Source organism: Aquila chrysaetos, chromosome 24 (genome assembly GCF_900496995.4).
Source record: "Aquila chrysaetos chrysaetos chromosome 24, bAquChr1.4, whole genome shotgun sequence".
NCBI classification, from domain to species: Eukaryota; Metazoa; Chordata; class Aves; order Accipitriformes; family Accipitridae; genus Aquila; species Aquila chrysaetos.
In genome coordinates, this window is record NC_044027.1 from 241,924 (window position 1) to 267,460 (window position 25,537).

General features: G+C 41.5%; 1 protein-coding gene across 3 annotated transcripts; it reads left to right on the forward strand.

The window, feature by feature from the left end:
- Positions 1–938: 938 nt before the first annotated feature.
- Positions 939–25,401, forward strand: CSDE1 (cold shock domain containing E1). 3 transcript variants are annotated; one of them, XM_030001127.2, is made up of 20 exons: positions 939–1,052; positions 4,876–5,301; positions 10,461–10,659; positions 11,437–11,546; positions 11,913–12,005; positions 12,533–12,630; positions 13,391–13,472; positions 13,826–13,954; positions 14,121–14,246; positions 15,095–15,307; positions 17,107–17,247; positions 17,336–17,494; positions 18,090–18,197; positions 19,067–19,242; positions 20,260–20,372; positions 21,088–21,207; positions 21,438–21,616; positions 22,623–22,786; positions 23,748–23,880; positions 24,466–25,401. In XM_030001127.2, exons 3-20 carry the CDS (start codon positions 10,461–10,463, stop codon positions 24,511–24,513), a joined length of 2,391 nt encoding a protein of 796 aa, XP_029856987.1. In that variant the 5' UTR covers positions 939–1,052; positions 4,876–5,301; the 3' UTR covers positions 24,514–25,401. The 3 variants fall into 3 exon arrangements, with proteins under 3 accessions (XP_029856987.1, XP_040975946.1, XP_029856988.1); XM_030001128.2 differs by lacking the exon at positions 939–1,052 and adding an exon at positions 2,199–2,217; XM_041120012.1 differs by lacking the exon at positions 11,913–12,005.
- The last annotated feature ends 136 nt before the right edge of the window (positions 25,402–25,537 follow it).

Sequence of the window (25,537 nt, forward strand, 5' to 3'; positions counted from 1 at the left end):
TTTTCTCAGGTGTATTCTGTTTTGTGGATCCTGGGGATAATCCCATCTGTTCTGCGTGTCCCCAAGCCTCTTGCACTCCCTCCCATTTTTGCCTTGCCTGAATGAAATAATACTACAGTGACCAAAAATACTGCATTTTATCTCTTTTAAATTAACATCATCTGCAGTGCCTGTGACGACATGTTTTTACCTTTGTTATCCTAGTGCAGGTTAACATTCCTCTAATTGGCTAGTTGCTGTGCAGCCTGAAAAAATGGGCACTAAATAGCAGTTGCTTCGACTGATGAGTTTATTATTAATTAGCAGTGGGCCGTAATTAGCAGGGAAAGCTGATGTATGTTCCCTTTGCTGCTGTCCTGTTCTGGGTCCGTGACCGTCTACGATTCTGCTGGGCAATTGCTGAAGAACTTGCTTTGCTCCCGTGGAACCAAGCGTTCGTCTGACTCTGCCCGGCCTTGAAATCCAGGCACAGAGCCGCTTCCCTCTTGCTCCAGCGGGGTGCGGCCTTAGGTACAGGCGAGCAGTGCTGCTCTGCCTGCCTTCCCTCCACCGGGGAGCGGGGTTGGGGGGGGGGGGGGGGGGGCGCCCGGCCGCACGGAGCCTACCGGCGCGTGGCACCGGCGGAGCCGTCGTCACCCCGTGCCTCGGCAGCCGGGCGGTGGCGGCAGCCGCCGGTCCGCGCCGTCGCTCGCCCGCCCGCCCGCCCGTGGGGCCGCGCTCGGGGCTCCGCAGCGTTTGCCCGAGGGCCGCGGCCGCGCCGGTAAGGCGACCCGGCCTCCGCTTCCCGCGCCCTCGCGGGGCGGGGCGCGCGCAGGAGGGGCCGCGCGGCGGCAGGCGCCGCTCCGCGCCGGCGGGGGAGAGGCGCGCGCGCCTAGAGGCGGCTGCGGGCGCGCCCCCGGCCAGGCGCGCCCGCGCTCCGCGCAGCCGCTGGGCTCCTCTGGGCGCAGGCGCGGCTCCGCCCCGGTGCTCTCGCGAGAGGCCGGGATTTATTCCTACGTGCTGTGCCGTGCTGCTCATGGCGGCGCTGGAGCGGGGGGCGCTGAGCTGTTGGGGTGAGTACGCCGGGCGGCGGGCTTCGGCGGCTCCCGCCGCGGCCCGGGTGGCGCCCGCGCGAGCGCGGGGGCGCCGGGGCCCCCGGGTAGCCGGCGAAGGAGGCAGAGGGCACCGCCGGGCCCGCCTCCCGCCCGCCTCTCGTCTCGGCGGGGCGAAGGGGCCGGGGCCCCCCCCGCCCCGGCCGCGCGGCGTGCGGGGCGGGGGGGGGGGGGGGGGGCGGACTCCCGCCCGGTAGGCCGCCGCCCGCCCGGTAGGGCCGCCGCTCCTAGGGACGGGGCGCCGCTGGGCCGTGGCGGCGTGCGCACTACGCTTCCCGGCGTCCCGCGGGCAGACGCCCTGCTGCCGGGGCTCTTGGGGGCTGGAGTGCCGCCCGGCGGCGGAGGTGGGGCCGCCGCGACGCCGGGACTCGCTTTCCCGGCGGGCCGCGCGGGCCGGCGGGCCGCGGGGCTCGCTGGGACGTGCGGGCCGCCGGGCTGGCCGGGGGTGGCGGCGTTGGGGGGGGGGTACGGGGGGGACGACGGACTACGGGTCCCGGCAGGCCCCGGGCGGGGCCGTGGCGCTGAGGGCTCCTGGGGACGGGCGGGCGCGGCCGCCGGGGAGGGGCGGTGGTGGATGGCGGCTCCCGGCGTGCCGCGCGCGCGCAGCCCCACCCGGCGCAATGGCTAGGCCCCCGTCCCTTTGTGTGCGGGGGAGCGGCCGCCACCCCCCCCCCCCCCCGCTTTGTTTGCGGGGAGGGTGGCGGGGCGGCCACTCCCTCCGCCGCGCCGGCCATTCCCCCGCGCGGGGAGGCGGCGGCGCCCGGCGCGGCCCCTTGCCGGCCTTTGCGCTGTCATAGCGTAGGCCGCGGCCGGCCGCCTCCCGCAGACGGCAGCCCCCGCTCGGCGCGCGGCTGGCTGGGGCTTCTGGCACCGCCCCTCGGCGGGGCCCGCGACTCCGCTCGGCGGCCACCATCTTGCTGCAGCGCAGCGAAGAGGGCCGCGCTCGGAGCTCGCCGCGCCGCAGGCCCCCTCCTGACGGCTGCGGCGAGTCTCTGTCGGTCCGGGTCCGGTTTTCTGTCCTCTGGATGAGTAACGAGCGCAGGGCTCTTCCCCAGACTCCGGACCCGTTAAAAGGAAGCGGATTTTTGGTGTTACGGTTGTGGGGTTTTTTTTAAGTATTCTGCAGGTATATATGCTTTTACAGATGTCCTTGGAAGTTCCTTAACTTTTTCCCCTGTAGATGTGTTTTTTGATGTAAAACTGACTTCACTAACCTAGTGAATGTTGGTAGCTGATCTCGTAGCTGTCATGGATTGGCTCAAGAGCTAGTGTTCGGTACTGCTTTCCGATATTCATCGGAAAAGATACGGAGTAGCTCTATCTCCCAAGTGTCTAGTAGCTGTCTTGTGCGTACATACTGAAAATATAAAGCTTTATCTTTTTATTAAATTTGATCTTAGTTATGTAAGAGGTGGCTATTTCTAGAAGCACATGTTCTAATCCTGTAAAAATGCATGTTCTTGCAGTTAGCTCTTTTTGTGAAGAAAATGGGAAACAAAACAGTGTTTGTAATCCAGCAAATTCTGGTGTTAGGCTGAATAGATGGGTTTCTAGCTGTGAACAGCTTTATGTGACTTACTGTCATTTAGCAGAGCCTGCACCTGAAAGACTTAAAGAACAGGACTTGTGCAGGTCTTCCCTGTCTTTGCATTAATCCTTTCAGCTGTAAATATACAAATGGAGAACCCAGCATGACTTGGGACTGGGCAGCTGCTTAGGGTGTTTACCATTTGGAGGAGTATTTATAGTAGCTGAATTAAAAAGTAAAGAATTTGAGGGACACACACAGTTTTTTTTTTTTTTTTTATTTGAGTTATGCTTGCTTGACAGCCCCATATTTTTTTAATAACTTAAGTGTAGTCAACCAATCTTGTTACCACATCAAACTGGCTTTTAAGGGAAAAGCTTATACCTTATTCCATTACCTGACAAAATTAGTAGTAGTCGTCTTTGGGCAGAAAGGTGTTTTGATTATTCTGTGAAAATGTAATATAGTGTATGCCCAGAAAAATGAGGAATGTAATATGATACAAGTTACAGCTCTAGTAGAGCTCTAATAATATTAGTCTAATTAGATGAAAGTGTCTCTGTGTAGTTCCTGTGATACAGTGTATGCTTGCTTCATTTCTTCTGAACTTGGTTGGGGGGATATTCATTTGAGTTCTGAAATGCTGTCCAAAAAATATTAATATCCTGAAAGAGATTGTGGTAACAGTTGCCTGAATCTAATACGGAGCTAGGTGAAAAGTCTAGCGATCCTGTTGTTCTTGCAATAGCTTTGTGTCTTCTGATTTATATTTTTTTTTATAATTGAATCTTTCACTGCAAACCTTTCATACCAGATACTGGTTTGTACTGCCCTCATCCAGTTTTGTATTTAGTCTCATTCATGTATGTGTAATGGTCTGACAAGAAAACTTACTTCAGCTGAAAGTTTTTCAGAGTGGTGACTAAAGGAAGATGCTTCATCTGGAGGAGAGGCCATTCAAATACAAACTTCTGTGAAAACTGGTTGATGAGTTTGCCTACAGCCATTGTGTGCTTTTGGGGTTTAGAATTCTTATTTGTAATAGCTGACTGCAGTCAGCATTTTCACTGTGTTGAGAGTTAAATGTCTTTGCATTCATGTTTCAGTCACTTAAGTTGACTCATTCAAATTCACTAAAGGGAATTCAAAGCTCAATGTAAATTATGAAATTCACTTTCCCACTACAGTGGAGAAATAGGCTTTGTCCATATTTTTGCTCATTTGGTGTGGGACTTGTGGAACGACTTGGGGAAGAGCTGTGCTTTGATGCTTCATGCCTTTAAATTACTGCATAACATGCTTGTTTATCCATAGATTCATAGCTGTGTTGCTTCTTACCAGCTTTTGTGCACAAAAATCTCCTCCCCATTTTTTTTTTCCTTTATCTACTGAGTAAGCCACAAAATCAAATCAAAACTTGATTTTATTTCTCTTCAAAAATTCTGTTTCTATAAGGTTTCAGTTTTACGTGGTAGGTGGCAGTTTGTCTAAACCGCTTTCTCATGAAAACACCAAGCGGTACTGCAAAACTTAGGAGAGAATTACTATCAAGTTACTGTTGCAGAGAAGCTTCTCTGTTATGTTATCAACACAAATATTATTTATGTGTAATCAACATTTTGCAAACACTTTGAAGAAGTCCAGAGAGTGGCTCTGCGCTTATTTTACATGCTATGCCAGGGTGCGTATGGTCTGTGTAGAACAGGCATGCAGCATCTGTACATATAATTGAGAAGTTTGTTTATTTTTATACAAAGCTAAAGGTGCTTCAGATATTGCTAGTCCTTGACTTACCTTTTGGAACAAAAATTACCAGGAAATTCTAATTCCCACACACACATACACTCTATTGCTACTCTGAAGGTCTGTGCAAGCACTTATAAATTAAATTATGAGACAGCACCCCTATAAAGTTATTGATAGGAGGACTAAGACTTGCATTAAATGATGTTGCTATTCATCAAAATGAAGTTGCTGTTTTAATTGTGCAAACTGGGACCTTTCCTGAAATGCCTAACTGCATATGAAGAGTTTAAAATTGGAAATACCATATCACTGGCTTGGAGGTAGTGTTTCTTGGAAATCAAAACTGAAAATGGGAATGCCAAATACATCTGTAAAACAGTCTTTCCTAGCATGGATCAAACCTACAGTATTAAGGTAGAGGAAATGCACCTGTTTGTCGGAACACCTAGGACTGATGTATCATTTCTTTTAAAGTGATACTTACTGTGTGTCTTTTTTTCCTTTCTCCAGTATGAAGTGGAACAGAACAGAATTTACCACCTGAAACTGCTGCTTCAAGTTCAGATCAGGAAAAGAATATACCACATCGTAACAACAACTCAAGACCAAAGAAGAGGAAACTTACACTGAAGATACAAGGCTTGATCTGAATCAAGAAGTTTGTGCCTACTCAACAGCTTCAAAAGAGCACGTCCCAACGCTGCTAGTAGTCTTTGTTTTCTCCAGTGCTGCATTGAAACTGCCCAGGGCAGCAGCACTTGTATTCTCTATTAGCTTAATAGATCACGTTCTCTTGCTATCTTTTTTCTTTCTCTCTCTCTCTCTTTCTCTCTCTCTCTTTTTTTAATAATAGCAGTCTTCATCCTTAGAAACTTGTGCTGAACAGAAGAATCGGCTAATACTACTGAAAGTGCAATATTTGAATATCACTGCGAGGTTAGTGCATGTGTTATATAAAGAGTTACATATATTCCTAAACTTAATAGGAAACAAGTTGTCAACAGAAGGGTGTGGGTTTTGTTAGGTGTTTTTTTTTTCTCAATTCTTTGCTGTTACTTTAATATAGTAGTAGTGTGATGAATTAATAGGATGTGCAGTATGGTTCTATTTAACAATACTTACAACCCTAGGGAGCTGGTTATTAATGTTTCTCTCTTCCAGTAACAGTAGTGTTGTGGTTCCAATCCTTTTTTTTGTCAAATAACCTCTGTTTAGGCTTCTTTAAGTCTTACTGCACAGGGTTGTGGTTTTTTTTTCTTCCTCTGAGTACTTTTATTTGTGGGGTTCATAGTTCTTATTCTTGTAAACTGACAGATCAGCTGTGTTAAAAGTCAATGTTGGGAGTGAACTGTTGGCAGTGGACAGCACAGCCAGGTAGTCATCGTGGTCCAGTATATAACCATTATATTGTAGGTCCGAGCAAGTCTTGTTTGTGCATTGATAGGTTGTGGCCTATTACTGGAAGTTTCTTAAAGAACAGTTTTATGGCGATACTCCTGGTGATACATATAAATGGACGTTGTGTTTGATTTTTGTTACACTCCGTTATAAAGTTATGTTTGAACAGGTGTAGGAATATGACAAGCATCTGGAAAGACTGCCAATATTATAATGTATCCTTCTCTCTACAGCAAGTTTTAGTGCCAGCCTGAGGAGTGTGTCTTTGTTTGAACTTCAGTTGCCAGGCTTTAGATGATTGAGTTCTTTGTGCTGTACTGCTAATGCTCCTTTAAACTCAAACTGTTCAAATGGTATCATGCAATGGTAGTCTTTGAGCAGGAGATTATAACAGTGTGGTTTTCTAACCCTAAGATAGGCAGTTCTGAACTTGATTTTTAGGTAGATTTTTGTCATTTTCAGTATCTGATGTACCTTTAGTAGTATTGCCTTTAGTCTACTACTTAATGTCTGTGGCAGGGGTGTACGTGTGTTTGTGTACTTACCTTGTATCACAGATGTGAAGTGGTCATTTTGTCAATGGCTCACAAAAAACATTTGTCACACTCATTTGAGCTTTCAGCATGGGTTAATGGTCTTGCCTATTATTCTCCTGGGAAAAAGTATAATAATATATCATTTTCCCTTCCCCCAGCCACCTTACTTGCAGGATCAATTTGTTTTTGAAAAGTATTTCAAACTCTAGGGTGGCTTAAAATCAAACACTTCAGCTGATGCCTTTCCACAAGGGCATATTCTTGTGTATGGAATGTCCTAGGGGTTGCCTTCCTCAAAAGATGAGTGTTTATATATTGGAGGTGATGCTGACAGGAACTAGTCTGTAACTCTTAGCAGTTTTGTATAGTGCTTTTTTTGTTAGATAATTTGAGAAAATGTGTCCTTTAAACATAATCCACTGCGTAAAAAAGATGCACTTCCTGTGGCTTTTGTCCCTTGAGCAGTTCGGGCTGGACATGAGGGAAAGACATCTTTAATAGGAGAGTAGCACAGCGCTGCAACAGTTAGCCCAGAAAGGTGGTGGAACCTCTGCCATTGGAGGTTTTCAAGACTCAGCTAGACAAAGGCATGTCTGCCTTTGTTGTTGGCAAGAGGCTGAGGAGGAGGAGGATGGACTAGAGTTCTCCAGGGGTCTCTGCTGGAGGTCATGTTCTTTGAGTTGCTATTTTTTGATATGTTAGTATTTTAGGACTTACTTGAACATGTAAGAGTATTGATTTATGCCAGTTACCACAGGGTTGTAGGGTATCCTGATACTTGAGTTTTTGTAATTGTAGAATGAGGGAAGTATTGATTAAAATTAAGAGATTGAGTAACTGCTTGTCCATTGTAGTGTGGCTTATCGTGCTACTGTAACAGACAATACTGCATCTTTCTGTTTATTTGTCTTTTTCTAGAAGACCTTATGTAATGCAGTTTGTTACTTAATTTTGGGACAGTATGGAGGCTATCCATCTGAATATGGTGGCAATAAAATTTATATTTAACCTGGCTGTGAACCAGCTGTTTACATAGTAGTTACATACTTTGCTTGATATTTGTAAACTACCTTATTGTAAGGTTTTCTTGCGCTGGTGCTATGGTTCTGTGTTGAAATAGAGTATTTTCATTCTCCCAAAGTTTTGACAGTGTCAAATGTACCTGAACAGACACATTTCTAAAGCTGGTAGCAAAATTATTGTACATGACGTTAGTCAAAGTAGAAAAGGATTAAAACAATTACAAATTAAGTTGGTTCTAGGTTGCAGGTCCTCTGGAAGTTGCCTTAAGGGTGCAATGCAGGGAGATGGTCATCATCTGTAACTTTTATTTATTGTAATGGGGACCTTCAGGTGTTTGTACACCTCTGAGTTTGGTCTCCCCTTTACTTTGTTCTCCTTGACAAAGGAAAAGTCACAAGGCATGGAAAATTACTAGTGAATGCAATGAGAGAGGAAACTCTCAAATGTTCTTAGAGAGTTAAGTTTTCCCATGTGTAACTTTCTTCAACTTAATCGGCTTACATACAGGAACTGCTATATAGCATCGTATATTACCAGACTTGGGACTCAAAGGTTTGGACAAATACTAATACGATGGAGCTAAGATTAAATCTGTATCAATATACTAATTAAATACTTGTGCTCTGATAACCATACTAAGACCTCTGTCAGTTATGTGAAGTTATTAATATATAAGCTAATGAACTAGAAACTGACTCCTTCGTTCAACTTCTTCAGCCCTCCCTTTAAAGTCTGAGAGGGGAAGCTGGGTAGTAAGGTAGTCCTTTCCTTGCAGGAGTTTATAGCATGTGGGAAGAAGCACAGTACTGAGAGAGACTCGAAATTAGGCTTTTAGTAGTTCTCTTTAATATAGCTTAAGAGAACATACAGCCTTTGCAGCCATTTCTGCATCGGGTTGTGTATGTACGCACCTTTGCCTCTGGAGCATTTTCCCATTGAGACTTGCAGCTTTTGTGCAACAGTTGGCCATACTACTGTTACTCATTATAAAAATGGAAACAAAAATGAGGTGTAAAACAAGAAAATAAGTAGTGCATGTTACAGAAATTATATCAGAACATATTTACTAGTTCACTGAACTTTTAAAGAGCTTGGGGGTGGTTAACACTGTACTTCATAACTACTGACCAGTTCTGTAGTCCCCCGGCACTGTACTATGCTATCACAGCTGTATGAGATGGAGAACCATTATACAGTGTCATGAGATCCTTTTCCCCACTCCTGTAGCTCCCCCAATTTCTCTTCTTTGTATTTTAGTTCATCTACATCTACTACATGTGGGTCTTAAACAGCAGGGGACTCCCCTGTGTCTGAGGCCTGTAGCTCAGGGCAGCAATGTCAACATGTTTTAGTAGCACAGGAAGTCACAGGGTTGGTTACCTTGTGAATATACTTTCACTTCTTAATGTTCTTAGTATCAACAATTTTTCAACAAATATGAAGCATTTGGTCTTTTCCCAAGCAATTATGAAGTATCAGGTTTGGTTTTTTCTTGAAACTTTTTTAGAAATTCTCACATCAAAACATCACTTCCTCCTGCAAAATGAAATGCATGAAAATACCCCTTAGGTTCTGTTATGACATCCGCTTTGCATGAAAGTCTAATTAAATGTAACATGTAAGCCATAGCATGAAGGTGGAAATGTTCCAGAAAAATAAACCAGCGTGGGTTATGCTTAACAGTTTCACCATTAACCAGTACCAGCATCTTTTTTAGAATCATTTGAGATGAATGGTTGAAGGCTAACTACTGTTGAGAAGTTGCTGTGTACAATGGTGTGAGGACTGATGTTTTCCTTTTTCTCTTGGAGGTCAGAACTCTGTCAATCCTTATTTCTTGCGGTTGTTCCCAATGTATTTTTTTAATGTCAGTCTCGCTTAACAAAATATAAAGATTTCTGCCCAAGAACTCCACAGCAGGTGTTTTTCAGTGCTGTGATCACTTTTAAACTGATTTCCAAACAGCCTAATCAGACATGCTGTAACTATACCTTTTAATACATTGAATAACTCGATGTCTGTATTAGAGTAAGAAGTATTACAGTAAGAAGCAGGACCATTTTACAAGTTGCTCAGTTGTCTTTTATCTCCACTAAACATATTGCTGACTAATTTTGAATCTCTTCTGCTTGATGCAACAAGAAAACAGAGAATAGATACAGTCTCGTTCTGTTTCCAAAATAAATACTCTGGAAACTGCAGCAAATAAAAGCCTCCAATACTGTATTTTAAGATGCATATTGACTGTTTGGGGAGGGGAGAGGGTTGCTTCAGTAGTCTTTCTTGAATTACAGTGTTTAGTGGGGTGTAATACACTTCAGCTCGTTTAATTGCTAACCTGTAAATGGAAGTGGCTTCCTTTAAAAATGAGACTTGCACATCAAAAAGCCAATGAGTTAGTAAAGGGACTCGTGAATATTTCAGGGTTGAGTCTGTGCCTTGAAAATATAAGATACCCTACCTCCCGCCCAAAAAAAGGTTTTCAGGGATGTGAGTTAATTTAACAATTCATTATGGCTTTAACTTTTTTAGTTTAATGCTGTTTTCAAGTTTTCTCAGTCTCTCTAGCACTTGAGTTCCTATGCCACAGAAATGTTAGTTTAATTCTGGGCATTAATTCCATAACTATGCAAAAATGTTTAAATACTTAAAATGATTTTTTTAGTATGAAAGACTTAACAGACAAACTAGGGACAAACTTTGCAGGGATGTGAACCTAATTCTATTGGTTCATAACGGTTGCATTTTCCTAATTACCTGTTCAATTTGGAAGAGCAGATACTTTAGATATTTTCAGGCTCTGGTGTGAAATAGTGAATGTGGGAGTACTTTGAGGTATAATACTTAAGAAAGTCAGAAGTTCGTTTTGGTCTAAGCAAGCTTTATTTTGGTGTTGTATTTCTAGCCTATTTTGTAAATATGTTGCCTGTCTAAATTTTAAGAATTATTGTTTTACAAAAGCTTGACTATTTTGGTGTTCTTACTCTATTTTAAAAATGGTTAGAATTTGCTTGTTACAGTAACTTCCACAAGCTCTTTGTGTTTGTTATTCTGTTATGTGGGCATGGAGAAAGGAAACTTATTTTAAGTAGAGTGTTTTTTGTGGTTTTTTTCCCCCCTATGCTTTCTTTTAAACAGATGAGCTTTGACCCAAACCTGCTCCACAACAATGGACACAACGGGTACCCCAATGGTACTTCGGCAGCGCTGCGTGAGACGGGGGTTATAGAAAAACTGCTGACCTCTTATGGATTCATTCAGTGTTCAGAACGGCAAGCTAGACTGTTCTTCCACTGTTCACAGTATAATGGCAACTTGCAGGAGCTCAAAGTAGGAGGTAATTAGGCAACTTTCAGAGCTTCTTGACTGAGTGAAGACCAGTCTCTTTCACTTGCCGTAGAAAATCCTTTTTTCTTGTGGCATGAACAGATGTGTGCTGTTGCTTCTGGTGGGCTAAGGAGACAACTGAATTAATAATTTATCACTTCTGATGAGAGACTTTTACAGCATTTAAGCTTTGTGCAGCTTGCATGAATACAGTTGTGGCCATTCTGGAAAAGGTGTGGTGTTAGGTCAAACTTCTATAACTGAGATGGAAACAAGTGCTTCCATCTGTGGAAGACTCTGGAAGAATATACCTCATGTACTCAGTATTTCTTTTTTTAGAATTAGTTTGAAGATGGTCTATTGTTTTTCAGACTGGGGAGGCTGCTATTTCATGCTACTAATTAATGTGGCAATGAAGTTTCTAAACTGTTGAATGGCATATGTTATGTTTGAACTTCAGTGTGAAGTCTGCTGTATAGTGAGCGGGGCAGGGAATTATTGAGGGGCAAGCCATTATGACAGAGTAGTTCATTAGCAACAAAAGTGAATAAGCAGAATAACTAGAGAAATATTTGCACATAGAGTGTCCTTCATTGGTAACAAAAGCACCTGAGCTTTACTTTTTTGTGTTTGGCTACAAGTGGCGAATTGTCAAATGTAACCATTCAGTGATCTAAAAAAAACCCAAACAAACAAACCCCCCCCCCCCCCCCCAACCCCCCAGCAAAACAAACCAAAACAAACCCAGACAAAACTGACGCCATTATCATGTTTGATTGTCTTGTAGACGATGTTGAGTTTGAAGTGTCTTCTGATCGCCGAACTGGAAAACCCATTGCTATTAAATTGGTGAAGATAAAACCAGAAATACTACCTGAAGAACGAATAAATGGACAAGTTAGTGCCTGTTTCTATACATGCATAATTTCCATCCTTTACTCCAGTACAGAAGGCTAGATTCATTTAGCATGCATATTAACTACATACAGTATACAGTTACACTGAAATATATTTTTGTTGTTCTGATAAAAATTCAGAGGTTTAGTTTGACCTCTTACTTGGCTCCAAACAGTTCTTAGAGTCAACAGGTGTTCTGTAAGATTGAAACTTTGCAACGTGGCATTCCCTGTTGAGTTACACTAGGGGTACATCCCTGAGTGTATAGTAGAGGATACTGAGATTCATTTTGTATTCAACAGTGCTGCTCCTGAAATGACTAGCAATGGATTTTTTTTTTTTTTTTTTTTTTTTTTTGACTGGTAGGTTGTGTGTGCTGTTCCTCACAATTTAGAGAGTAAATCTCCAGCTGCCCCGGGTCAGAGTCCAACAGGGAGTGTATGCTACGAACGTAATGGGGTAAAGCTTACGTATTTTACTTGAACTCTTCACTGATCCATCACTGTGGTCTATGAGCAAAAGAATTGATGCAATTTAACGTAGGCAATTGACACTGCTGAGAACTGTAGTTCTTGGCCAAAAAAAAAGCATGCTTTGGTAATTACTACAAACAGAAATGTTACTTGCTTGCTTATATCTATGGAGAACTTTATATAGAGACAAATAGTTGTTTTTCTCTTTTAAAACTTAATGAATCTGGGTTATGTAATGTTCATGTATCCTTATCTTGAACTTTTAAAGTTTAGAAATTGACCTTTAACAATGGCCACGTACAAACCTTTCAACTTAAGTTGCTTGTTACAGACTCATCAAAACAGCACAGTGGAAAAAAGAGTGTTTTTGCATGCCGTGTTTGATCATTTGCGATTTTCTCACTAAATTATTTTCTTTAATAGCAGATACTGTTATTAAACAAAACTGTGTTAATCTTTCTTTGAAACAACTATTCTGCAAATAGACTAATATTAGTCAATTTTAATTTACAGGAAGTATTTTACCTGACTTACACCCCAGAGGATGTTGAAGGAAATGTACAGCTGGAAACAGGAGATAAAATAAACTTTGTAATTGATACAAACAAACAGTAAGTTGGCATTGCTTTTCTGACTTCATACTTTGTTTTAGTAGTGTTGTGGTTTAACCCCAGCCAGCAACTAAGCACCACGCAGCCGCTTGCTCACTTGCCCCCCAGCCAGTGGGATGGGGGAGAGGAAGGCGGGGGGGGGGGAGTAAATCCCATGGGTTGAGATAAGAACAGTATAATAGGACAGAACGGAAGAAACTAATGAAGATAATAATCACAATGATAAAAGGACAATAATAATAAAAGAATTGGAGTATACGAAACAAGTGATGCACAATGCAATTGCTCACTGCTCGCCAACCGATGCCCAGTTAGTTCCCAAGTAGGGATCCGCCCCCCCCAGGCCAACTCCCCCCAGTTTATATATTAGGTGTAATGTTACATGGTGTGGAATACCCTTTGGCTAGTTTGGGTCAGCTGTCCTGTCTGTGTCCCCTCCCAACTTCTTGTGCCCCTCCAGCCTTCTTGCTGGCTGGGCATGAGAAGCTGAAAAATCCTTGACTTAGTATAAACACTACTAAGCAATGACTGAAAACATCAGTGTGTTATCAACATTATTCTCATCCTAAATCCAAAACATAACACTATACCAGCTAGTAGAAAGAAAATTAACTCCATCCCAGCTGAAACCAGGACCAGCAGTCAGGCAGAATTTATGCCTGTTCCAAGAACTGAAATGGCACTATGAAATATAATCTTAATTTTTGCTCCAGTTTTGAGTTCTTTCAGGTTTGCTCTGTTTACTTTTTTTTCCCTCTAGTACTGGTGCTGTAAGTGCTCGTAACATTATGCTATTAAAAAAGAAACAAGCCCGCTGTCAAGGAGTAGTCTGTGCCATGAAAGTAAGTGATGCTTTAGCTTTAAAGTTTCATTTGAAAATGAAATGCTGTTCCGAAAAATGGTGTTGTAAGTCATATATTTAGGGCATTAAGAGCTGTTAACCATTTGGAGCTGTGGGTGTAAACTGGGTGAAACAGTTTAAAGAGCTAATCTTTGATACTAATACCGTCCTTAACAAAGAAGTCCTGTTTACTTCCACTTATATATTTCTTGTGGTAGTCTTAGCTGTGTGCGTTCATAAGTCTGCCATACTGGTATGTCATAGTCTTTTATTGTGTTTCATAGAATCTGTAAAATTTTGTCTTGGTATGTTAAGAGAATAGGCAATTTATTAAACACTTTGTTCTGTTCTTAGGAAGCCTTTGGATTTATTGAGAGGGGTGATGTCGTGAAGGAGATATTCTTTCACTATAGTGAATTTAAAGGTGACCTAGAAGCCTTACAGCCTGGTGATGATGTGGAGTTTACAATCAAAGACAGAAATGTAAGACGAAATCCAGTAAAAACTGAAGACAAGATCTTAGGGCATAACTGGACAGCTGTCTGTTTTCTCAAATTAACTTCTAAAAAGAAGTGGGGGGAGGAGGTTGATTGGAAAACATCTGTTACTTAACTCCTCTATGAGTATTTGACTGATTTTGTGCTTTTAGGGTAAAGAAGTTGCGACAGATGTTAGACTGCTGCCTCAAGGAACTGTCATTTTTGAAGATATCAGCATTGAACATTTTGAAGGAACCGTAACCAAAGTAATTCCAAAAGTACCCAGCAAAAACCAGGTGAATTTCAGTATTTACTGAAGTTTATGTGAAAGGTTGTATTGATTGTGTTGAATTCCAGTTAAACAGTAAAAATGTTCCCCTTTCTCTGTAACAGTCTGCTGCATAAGCATCGCATCAGAGTAGAGGAGTAAGCTTGGGCTTAACTTGTAACAAACACTGATAGCAGTCACAGTATGCAATTTTTTCTAAAGATTATAAAGAGCAAGAATTAGGGTAGTGGTGCATTGGGGGTGTGTGTTTTCTTTAATGTTTCAAATACTTCCCATTGAATTTTGTGGGTTTAGGATGTATCTTTAAGGCAAAAGCACAGGGAAGAGGGGAGAAAATACTTGCTGGAATAAGCCTGATCTGTGGATTCTTGTGAGCATTAACAGTTAATGAGGTTTTTGACAGAGAGATAACTTGACCTTTACTGTTTGGCTTTGAGGAAAAAGTGTACATGAGCACTTCCCTTAAGGTTTTAGGCGAGTCTGTGTTGCTGTTTTGGGAAGGTTTGGGGTGGGAGTTTTTTGTGTGTTTTGAACACTTAAGAAAGACACTGCCTTTTAGAAGTTTTGTAATTATGGTTGTAAACTTAATTCTTGAAATAGAGTCTTAATTTCTTTGGCAATACATGCTTGGTGCTTAAAAAAACCCAAACAGCAGCAAAAGCCATCTTGCATTTGCCTGTGGACAGTAAATTACAAGTTAGGAGTGGTAGAAATGAAGCATAGTGGTCTGAGTCCAGCAGGCATTTGGTGTCATCCATACTTCTGTTAGTATTACTATTTCTGCCAACTATTCTGTCTGCAGTTATGCTGAGTCTTGTAGGTAAACTAACTTGTGTTGGGTTTTCTGTCTGCTAGAGTGATCCGTTACCTGGCCGCATCAAAGTTGACTTTGTGATTCCGAAAGAACTTCCATTTGGAGACAAAGATACAAAATCCAAGGTGACCTTGCTGGAAAGTGACCACGTTCGATTCAATATTTCAACAGACAGACGTGACAAACTGGAACGAGCCACCAATATTGAGGTTCTCCCCAATACTTTCCAGTTTACTAATGAAACTAGGGAAATGGCAAGTATCTATCTTCAGAAGTTTTTAATTCTTGAGGGGAAGTGGAAGTAAAACATGGGGGTTTTGTCTTAAATGGTAACTTAATGTAAAAATCACTACTGTCTTCCATTGCCTTTTCTGAAATCCAATCCTCAGATGTACACTTCAAACAAAGTGCTTAAATGGTCTAAAATTCAGGATTAATGCTGTGCATGTTTCCTTTAAAAGAATAAAAAGTTAACTACTGAGTAAATAGAAAATTAAACCTCAGTTGGCCCTCCTGGGGTGGATTGCTAGCTGGTTACAGCAGACAGAGAAGTAATGCAATCTTGAACCATTAGTTTAAAAATTCACATGCTTGAGTCTAAATAGTTAACTACTCCTTAGGAAAACTGGAAGAACCTGGGGCTACTCTGGTTCAGGTAGTGAGAAGTCTTAAGAATCAGAGGAGGTACTGTGTGCAGCTTTTGGATTTCATGTTTTTTGGCCAATCCCTCTCTGTCTGAGGCTCCAGCAGAAGGATGGTAAAGAGCTGTGTTTTATCACAGACAAAAAACTTCTTGTGGATTACAGGGACTAAGATGGATGTGCTTATCAGTATTAAAGAATATCTTCCATTGCTGTAATTTGGAATGTTGGTTGTGTTCCAGCTAAACTGTAAGTTTGCCTTCCTTTTCAATTGGAGTCCAATTACAATGCTGTTGCTTCAATAGGCTTTGAATTAGGGACCCTTCGCTTTAAGAAAACCACTGGACTTTGGCTTCAGCCTCTTGGTTTTTGGCATTCTATCCTATAGACTTCTACTCTGGCTGGATATATTTGCCTGCCTGAATTGAGCTGTCGTTGAGGTGACAAGTATTGGCTGCTTCTAGAAAGGTTAGCTGATTTTCCTGAGCTTGTGAAAGCTATGTAAGAGAAGAATGTTCCTAAAGGTGGAAAGTGTCTTTGCATTGTCATTGTTAAAGGCTCTGTAGTAACTGGGCTGAACTGAATATGTTCATGAATTCTATCTTGCTCAGTGCCTCTGGCATGATCTAGTACTAGTTCTTCCTAACTTGAGTAATGAACTCTTTCAGCAACCTTATAGAGCCTCTTTTTTTTTTCCCCTTTAATTTATTTTTTAACAGAGGTCAGGGTGACAAATGGATTATTTTAATTTTTTCTGACAGTTGATGGGGCACAGTATGTGCTGTTTATCTTTCAGAATTCTGTTTTTAGTGGTTACCAGGAAGGCCAAAAAATATTACGTAACATGCTTACCATAATAGACACCCATGGATATGATAGTCTGGTTTTAACAAACTTCTTTGTAAAAAAGCTTTTTAATTTCTTCATTTGTGTTTGGAAATCTGATGGCTTTTCTCTTAAACTTCCCTCCGACCACTGGTTTTATTTCCTGTTTATATCGTTTCTTGTATATTTTGTGTGTGTTTATGTATGTATTCCATACCTGTATAGATGATGCATGTATTTGAAGAGTTACCCCCTTCAAGATTGTGTTCTCTGTGTAGTAGTAACGTCAGGTTCTTTAACTGTAGTCTTTCTTGTTAATGGCTTAAATTAATCTTTTGCACTTCACTCCTCATAAGAAATTAAGTTGAGAAGCTAGGTAAGTACAACTTGTTTGCATTTCAGGTTGACCATAGCCATTAGCACTACAGTTTGCAAGGAAGCATATTGCATAAACCAAGAAGTGTGTTCACAGGATTCAGGCCTTGTGTTCAGATTATTAATGTGCTCCACAGACAGATGTGGAGTACCTGCAGACAGATATTGCATACTAGTAGTAAAACTGTAATTGTCCATTTGACTATTCTTAGGGTGTGATTGCAGCAATGAGAGATGGCTTTGGCTTCATTAAATGTGTGGACCGAGATGCTCGCATGTTCTTCCACTTCAGTGAAATTATGGATGGAAATCAACTCCATATTTCTGATGAAGTAGAGTTTACTGTTGTTCCTGTAAGTGAGATTAATACTTTTATGAAATCTTAGTTTTTAAAAAAATTGCGTGCAGCCTGTCTAAAATCTGATCAATCTTGTTTTTCAGGATATGTTGTCTGCCCAAAGAAATCATGCTATAAGGATTAAAAAACTTCCAAAGGGCACGGTTTCTTTCCACACCCAATCAGATCACCGTTTTGTGGGCACTATAGACAAAGAAGCCACTCCAGCCAAAGCCACTAGCCCAAATAAAGGCAAAGAGAAGGTAATGCTGCTCTTCTACTTGTGAAGTGTTCTGCATTCCTGGCTTTGGAGACTGAGGCTGCTTACTTAAAATCTGTAATTCAGCTTCTTCAAGCTCTGTTTATCCTGTATAAATGTGAACTGCATTGAATAGCTAATGACAGCCGTCAGTGAAAACTAACTTGTGTGAAACAACATAATAAAAGCATCATTATTGATCACATTGAGGATGATTTCCAGGAACTTGATGGGAAGTTTCTTTCTGCCTCCTACTGCATCAGGTGCTGGGTAGAATTGGTTAAAATTAAATTTCTAGGGCTAGAGGAGAACCTTTGTTGTTTTGTCATGCTATTTTAAACAATGCCAGAACACTTTAAACTTCCACTAAATACTTAACTGGAAGTGGTGGTAATACTTTCTTTTCTTTAAAAATATTGTTTAGTGTCATTTAAAGCTTCTTACTCAGAGTTGATTGTGGTGGTGTGTTTTTCACTAGTTACTGAGCAGTTACTGTAAAACCACTGTGGCTCAAATGAGCAGTGCTTGGATTGTATGCAGTAAACTTGTTTGCTTACAAATAAGGCACCAATTGCTGAGTTCTGCTGTCTTCTTTTTAGGAAGCTGAGGATGGAATAATTGTTTATGATGACTGTGGAGTAAAACTGACCATTCCTTACCAGGCCAAGGATGTGGAAGGATCTGCTAATCCCCAGATAGGAGATAAGGCAATATAACTAAGTATACCATTGGGAAATATTTTTCTGTGCATTGTGAGATGGGAGCTTCTCTTTGCCTTGTTACTGGACTTGTTCTCCGTCTAAGAACAAATGAAGGACAAGGCATCTGCATAACATTACCCATTTCTTTTCTTCTGTCCTAGGTTTGAGTGGCTTAATCTTCTGTATAACTAAGAAAAATATCCTAAAACCTGGTGATACATATATGAAAATAGTGTCTTACTATGTAGATGATGCTTTTTAAACAAGGAATTCTGATCATTAAGACAGTGGACTCCACTTGTGAATAATCAAGAGGAAATTAGCATAGAGACTTTGAGATGGATGTTGAAGAGGGAGAACGTACCCTTATGAGCTGAGCAAATTAGCATGAGAGACAATGGAAGGGGAAAAAGAGCTCAGAGATCTGGAAAAGCAGCCTAAAAGCTGTCAGTGATCAGGAGCCATGCTAGGAAGGCACTGATTACTGTTTCTAAAAATCTGAAACAAGTGACTGAAGCTAGGTACGTGCTCACTGTGGGCCACTGGTGATAAGTGTAGTGAAAGGAGGTGAATCACATAAACAGAAAGATTCTCATCTTTAGCACTCAGCTTCTTTTACCTATTAGAGGCTGGCTTGCCTTGCAGATAGTCACTGGTGTGACTGCTACTCTCTGGAGTGTAGTAAATGTTAATGACTGACAGGTGTTTATGGGAGAATAGTGGCTAAAAAATTGCTTTCCTGGAGAGTATCGTTACTCTTAGGTATTGTTTAGAGCTACACAGCTTTGAAACAAGTTGTTTCGGGGTCTTTTTGCTGGTGGTCGTGGTTTGTTTGGTTTTTTCCTATCTAGTATTGATATGCATCTCTTCAACAGGTCGAGTTCTGTGTTTGTGAAGTGAAGAGAACTGGTCTGCAAACAGCTGTTTCTGTCAGAATGCTAGGACGCAATTACAGCTCTAAGAGGCTTTTGGGATACGTGGCAGCCCTGAAAGATAACTTTGGATTTATTGAAACAGCCAATCATGATAAGGAGATCTTTTTCCACTACAGGTGAGTGACAATTTTGTAATTATTATTGTTTGTTTGTTTGTTTGCTGCTGGTGGTGGTGTTTGTTTTGTTGCAGGGGCAGAGTTTCGTAGGGTTGACTGTTAAACTCATTTGGACTTCACACACATTGTCGTGGTTTAACCCCAGCCAGCAACTAAGCACCATGCAGCCGCTCACTCACTCCCCGCCCCCACCCAGTGGCATGGGGGAGAAAATCGGGAAAAGAAGTAAAACTTGTGGGTTGAGATAAGAACGGTTTAATAGAACAGAAAAGAAGAAACTGATAATGATAACACTAATAAAATGGCAACAGTAATAATAAAAGGATTGGAATGTACAAATGATGCACAGTGCAATTGGTCACCACCTGCCAATTGACACCCAGTTAGTGCCCGAGTGACGATTTCCACCCCCCCCCCCCCCCCCCCCCCCCCCCCTGCAACTCCCCCCCAGTTTATATACTAGATGTGACTTCACATGGTATGGAATACCCTGTTGGCCAGTTTGGGTCAGCTGCCCTGGCTCTGTCCTGTGCCAACTTCTTGTGCCCCTCCAGCTTTCTCGCTGGCTGGGCGTGAGAAGCTGAAAAATCCTTGACTTTAGTCTAAACATTACTTAGCAACAACTGAAAACATCAGTGTTACCAACATTCTTCTCATACTGAACTCAAAACATAGTACTGTACCAGCTACTAGGAAGACAATTAACTCTATTCCAGCTGAAACCAGGACACACATATATATGCTTAGGTGTCTCAAGTTCCATTTATTATCTCTGCTGGACTGGTTCAGGCTTTTCTGTTAGTCAGCAGTCTTGGTGTTCTGTGCCTCTGAATCCCAGGCCAAGAAATACAGTTGTATTGTATATTTGAAATGCTTTGCTTTCTTGAATGAGGATTTCCTGAAAATGTGAGGTGCTGAGCTACTTAAATAGTTTCTGATCGACTTACATAAATGTTGGATGAGCATCACTGTTGTCATGTAACTAAAGGAAAATTGTACATAATTCTATTCCTGTAGTGAATACTGTGGTGATATTGATAGCCTGGAACTTGGAGACACTGTTGAATACAGCTTGTCAAAAGGCAAAGGAAACAAAGTTAGTGCAGAAAAAGTGAACAAAACACATGCAGGTAAGACTATACTTGGTATTTTCTGCTTACAAGGCTCTTGGCAGGTGCTGATGGATAAAGTTTGTTAATAATCTATTTACAGTTGGACCTTAAACCAAGAGGACAATGCTTAATGTGATCGTCATTGGTTTCCTGAAAGCTGTTGCCTGTGTTTCCAGAGAACAGACAAGTGCAGACTAACAGTCCTATAGACAGTAGCAACTCTTTGGACCTTTACCATACTCTGTCCTCTTCCATTGGAGAGTTATGAGAGACCTAGTGGCAGAATTAGACAAATTAGTAATTGCACTAGTTGTGCTTTACCTCACAGAAGGAAAATTGCAGGAGGAATGCAGATGGGGGTATTAAGAATTTGGGGGCAAAACATACTTAAACATTATTGAATGATTAAAGTGAGTAGGGAATGGGAATGCAGTGGAAGAGAAGTAAAACATTTCAATTTGCTTTTCAAGTTCTATGGCCTCTAGTTTCATGAGAAACTAATATTTTTCTACTTCCGTGTTTGAAATGTTGGTGTGGTCTTGGTTAGAAAAGCTATCATTACTTATTGCTGTATTAAAGCTGTTCCAGTTTTACTGGGTGATAGAGTGCACTGCCTTAGGTGTCTTGCAGTGCAAACTATTGGCTCCTGGTCAATCTGAATCGCTTATTAATTCTTTTTAAAATAAAGTATGACTAGAACATCCTGTTCTTCCACTGTCTTGTTTCTTTTCAGTGAATGGTATCACTGAAGAAGCTGATCCAACTGTTTACTCTGGTAAAGTAATTCGTCCTTTGAGGAGTGTAGATCCCACCCAAACTGAATACCAGGGCATGATTGAAGTCATGGAGGATGGTAAGATTTTTTGCTTTTAAATTATGTGTTCTTTCACAAATGCACAAGAAGCGTAGAAGTTTAATAAACTGTAAATAGAGGTGTTGAGGATTATATTCACACTACAGACTATATTCATACTACTAAGCTGACCGTAAGAGTACAACTTCTAATACTGGAAATAAATTCTGAATGCCCTCAGGTAGGAAAGGATACCTCTCAATTCTGTCTTGTGCTTTTTCCTCCTGTAGGTGAGATGAAAGGAGAGGTCTATCCATTTGGAATTGTTGGAATGGCAAACAAAGGTGACTGTCTGCAAAAGGGAGAGACAGTAAAGTTTCAGCTCTGTGTTCTTGGTCAAAATGGGCAGACAATGGCTGTTAACATCACACCATTCCGCAGAGCCACAGTGGAATGCGTGAAAGATCAGGTGAGTGACTGCTGCTATGAAGACAAGATGCATGTTAATAGAAAATTGCTGCTTGGCTTGGCATAGAGCAGATGAGAACCCACTTCAGCACTTGAATCCAGGAAGCTTGTTGCACGCAGATAGATTGCTTTGTACTCTGGTTCTAGGGAATTAAGTTTGTGTAACCCAAGTACTGGTTTACGCAAGCCTGTGTTATGTGACTTTCGTAAAGGTGAACTCAGTACTTGGTTTGGTGCTGATATACCAGTACTACTGGCAGCAGTTCCTGCTGTGGTTGACTCTGAAGACACTTGTTTTTGAGATGTCCTAGAAATTGATCTAACTAGTTTCTGCTGAAAAGAGCGTTAAAAAAAAAAAAAAAAAAAGTGTTTAAAAAAAGAAACAAAACTGTGCATACTCTGCTTCTAGAAGAAGCTTCTTCACAGCATTAAGCAGTTAATGATTACAGTCCACCCGAAATGTGAATGCTGATCATTGCCTTAGTTAGTTGCATCTCAGAATGATTAGAATTAAAATGCTGTGAATGCTTTCTATTTTTATAGTTACTCTGCAGCACTAAGCTCTAGTCATTTATGGAGAGGCTGGATGAGTTTTGCTGGTTGATACATGAGTAGAAGGGTAAACGGCAGTAACTGACTTCTTACACTAGTGACAGACCAAAAAATGGGTTTCTACTGTGTAACTTTTAAGGTGGAGTCTTAGAAAAGAACATGCAGCAGCGCTCTTCTCAGTTTAATACAACTGCCAGGACTTTGGCAGTTTTCAGAACTTGTTCTATAGACTTTGGGGTTTAAATGTGACTTTACAAACCCAAGAAGAGTGCCTAGACTTCCAGAAGTACTGTTTACAGACAGCATGTTCTGTTCAGTGTAGAAATTGCATTTCCAGCTCTATTAGGCGCTTCAGAGGTTTTTTCTAGAAGTAGTTGAACTGCAGTAATGAGTAAGTCATTGCATCTGTTTGGATCAAGAGGAAAGAAATAACCTTGTGATGTGTTGGTTTTCAGTTTGGTTTCATTAACTATGAAGTGGGTGACAGCAAAAAGCTCTTCTTCCATGTCAAAGAAGTTCAGGATGGTGTGGAGCTACAGGCTGGGGATGAAGTGGAGTTCTCGGTAATCCTGAACCAGCGCACAGGAAAATGCAGTGCCTGTAATGTGTGGCGTGTCTGGTGAGGATTTGGAATTAAAGTGATTTAATCTGGCACGCTGTGCATCACAGTAGTGGAGCACATGCTGCTTCTAAACTGAGCTAGCTGTTCCTAGAATGGGAGCTCTGAATTTCAGCTGGCATCAGTCAGAGCCTCTCACCTGAGAACTGCCAGCACTTGTAGGGTGTCCAGTACAGTGCAGCAGCAGAGCTCTTTTCTTAATTACAGAGAGCTTGTTCTTTTTAAAACTATTCTTAAGAAGCTCCCGCCACCATAGCAGGAACTTGGATACAGTCTTCTACGTAGAAATTAATGAATGATAAGAAAACTCATGGTATTCCTATGTAGTTGCTGGCCCCTCTGGCCAGCATAGTACATAGTGCTTCCACCTGTTTTTTGAAGAGCAACTTTCACTTTTAAATACAAAACCAATGTTGTTGGACACCCTTTTCTTTTTGGTATGTCATTTCTTAATGGTGGTGGGTAATTTTTTTTTGCTTTTGAACTATTTGCACATTTTGAAGAAAACTGCACAGTTTGGATTTTGCTTAAGCTTGAGATAGTGCTTCTACAGCAACAGGAAGCTAACATTTAATTTTTTTCTCTCAAAATTCTCTGTTGTCGTAATCTTCAGAGATGTTAATGCTGTGCCATTGTGAACTGGCAACTCGTAAGCCTTTTATTGTTGCAGTTAAAGGGAACAGAAATGTAGGAAATACTACTGACATGTGCATGAGAGTAAATGCGACACTTCTACTCACTAAAGATAACCTTTTGAGGATACTATTTTGAGCTACTGCTGTTTCAGAGTCCTGTGTTTAAAGTAATGGTTTTGAGGCAGACATACGTGGTGTCATCTAGAAGGTCTGCTTTCACACAGGACAGATTATGCTAATGGCTTAATGGGGAAAGTGACTATAAATTAGGTAGCCTACACCGTCTCTGGGACGTCATCAGTGCTCTGTATGGTTGACTGTTACAGTGAAGGCGCTAAGGCTGTTGCTGCTCCACGTCCTGATAGACTTGTTAATCGTTTAAAGAGCATTAATCTGGATGATGCCAATGCTCCTCGTCTAACAGTTCTTCGTCAGCCTAGGGGACCGGATAACTCAAAGGTGTGTATGATAAAAGGCTAGCTTGCAGAATAACAGCAGTTTGTGTTTCAACTTAGGTAATATTGCTTCCTCTGTTGGAAGCCTAAACTGTTTGAAATGTGGTGTCTGCTTTCATTCTGTAGTGAGCTAGTCACCTGCTGTGTGTGTGTGATTAAGATTATTTTTGTGTGAAGTCGGGACGCTCTACCCTGTGTGAATAATGCATGCTGTGGTTTCAGGAGAGCACACAGTACAGAAGAAACCAATTGCTGCTTGTGTTCTATCCCATAATGGCTATCCTGGTTTGTTTTTTTTTCATTTATAAACATCCTGCTCCCCTTCTCAGAGATAGCAAGTGAAATCCCTTTACCTGAACTTGGCTTTCACGTAAGGCTCTGCTTGATAAGGAGGAGTAAAGTGTCTGGAATCTGTGAAGTATGTAGGACTATAAAGAGCAACCCACAGAACCTGTTTTGTTACCGTCTTCGTTTCTGAAGACGGAGGTGGCTAATTGGATATGTGCTAATGCTGTACTTGGTTGGAACAGAACAGGTTTGCTTTAATGCATGATGCTGGAGCTAAAAGTTTGTTTTGTTTTCCTTGCAGGGATTTGGTGCGGAGAGAAAGATCCGTCAAGCTGGTGTTATAGACTGATCACAAAACCCATACCTGATGTACGACTTGAGTGGTGGGGGCTGGTGAAGGGTACTGAATATCTCCCTGTTCATCCCTTCCTCCAAATTCTAAGAAGCTATTACACCAGTTTTAACACCTTCTCATGTTATGTTTAAAATAAATTTATGAAACCATTTTAAAATTATGCACAGTTGCATTCTGGAGAACTTAAGGTGGCGCCTTATAGTATCACATTTTAGAAGCTTGTTTTGAATGGTGCATTTAACGCAACTGGTAACTGCAAATCTACATTGCCTATGTGAGTAAACATTATAGACAGCTCTACTCTGGTAGACCTTATGGAATTCTGCACTACAGTTATCTATGCTTTATCTTTGTTATTTTGGCCAAGGTATTACTATGCCTTAGTGCTCAATTGCATTATGTCTTTCCTTCCAAGTGGAAGCAGAAGGCTCACTTCAGCTCACTCCACTCAAATTCTGAGGACCATATGAGGGTGGAATAAGTTCAACTTTATATAAAATCTGTGTGAACATTCAGATAACTTAAGTTGATGGCCAAATGTTACACTGTTTTCATATTTCATTTAACTTGAGTCCTTTAGCCAGCAAAGTTGTTAGAGCTCAATGAAAGTCTCTTTCTGGGGTTGACTTATTTTTGTAGCGTTCTGAAACACATGCAGTGCAGAATTTCATAAGGCTGAGGTGTGCCATCAGTGTGGTAATTTAAATATATTTAAAACAATGCACAAATCTGCTGCTGCTTAGAACACTGCAGCTTCTAAACCCAGTTTCTTTTACTGATTTAAATTTAAAGATAAAGAAGTTGTGCCTGAAGTGAATACATTTTTTTCTTTTTTGCAGCCGGCACCCAGTGTACTGTAAAAGAATAAATACTTAGGCTTTCCATAGCTGTATTGAGACTTTCATCAAGGTGAAATAGTTGATGTCTGTGTGCTTTTTTTTTTTTTTTTTCCCCCCTCCTCCCACTGCCCCCCTTCCTCCATTTCCCCCGTCACACTTTATCAAGCAAGAAAACTGAA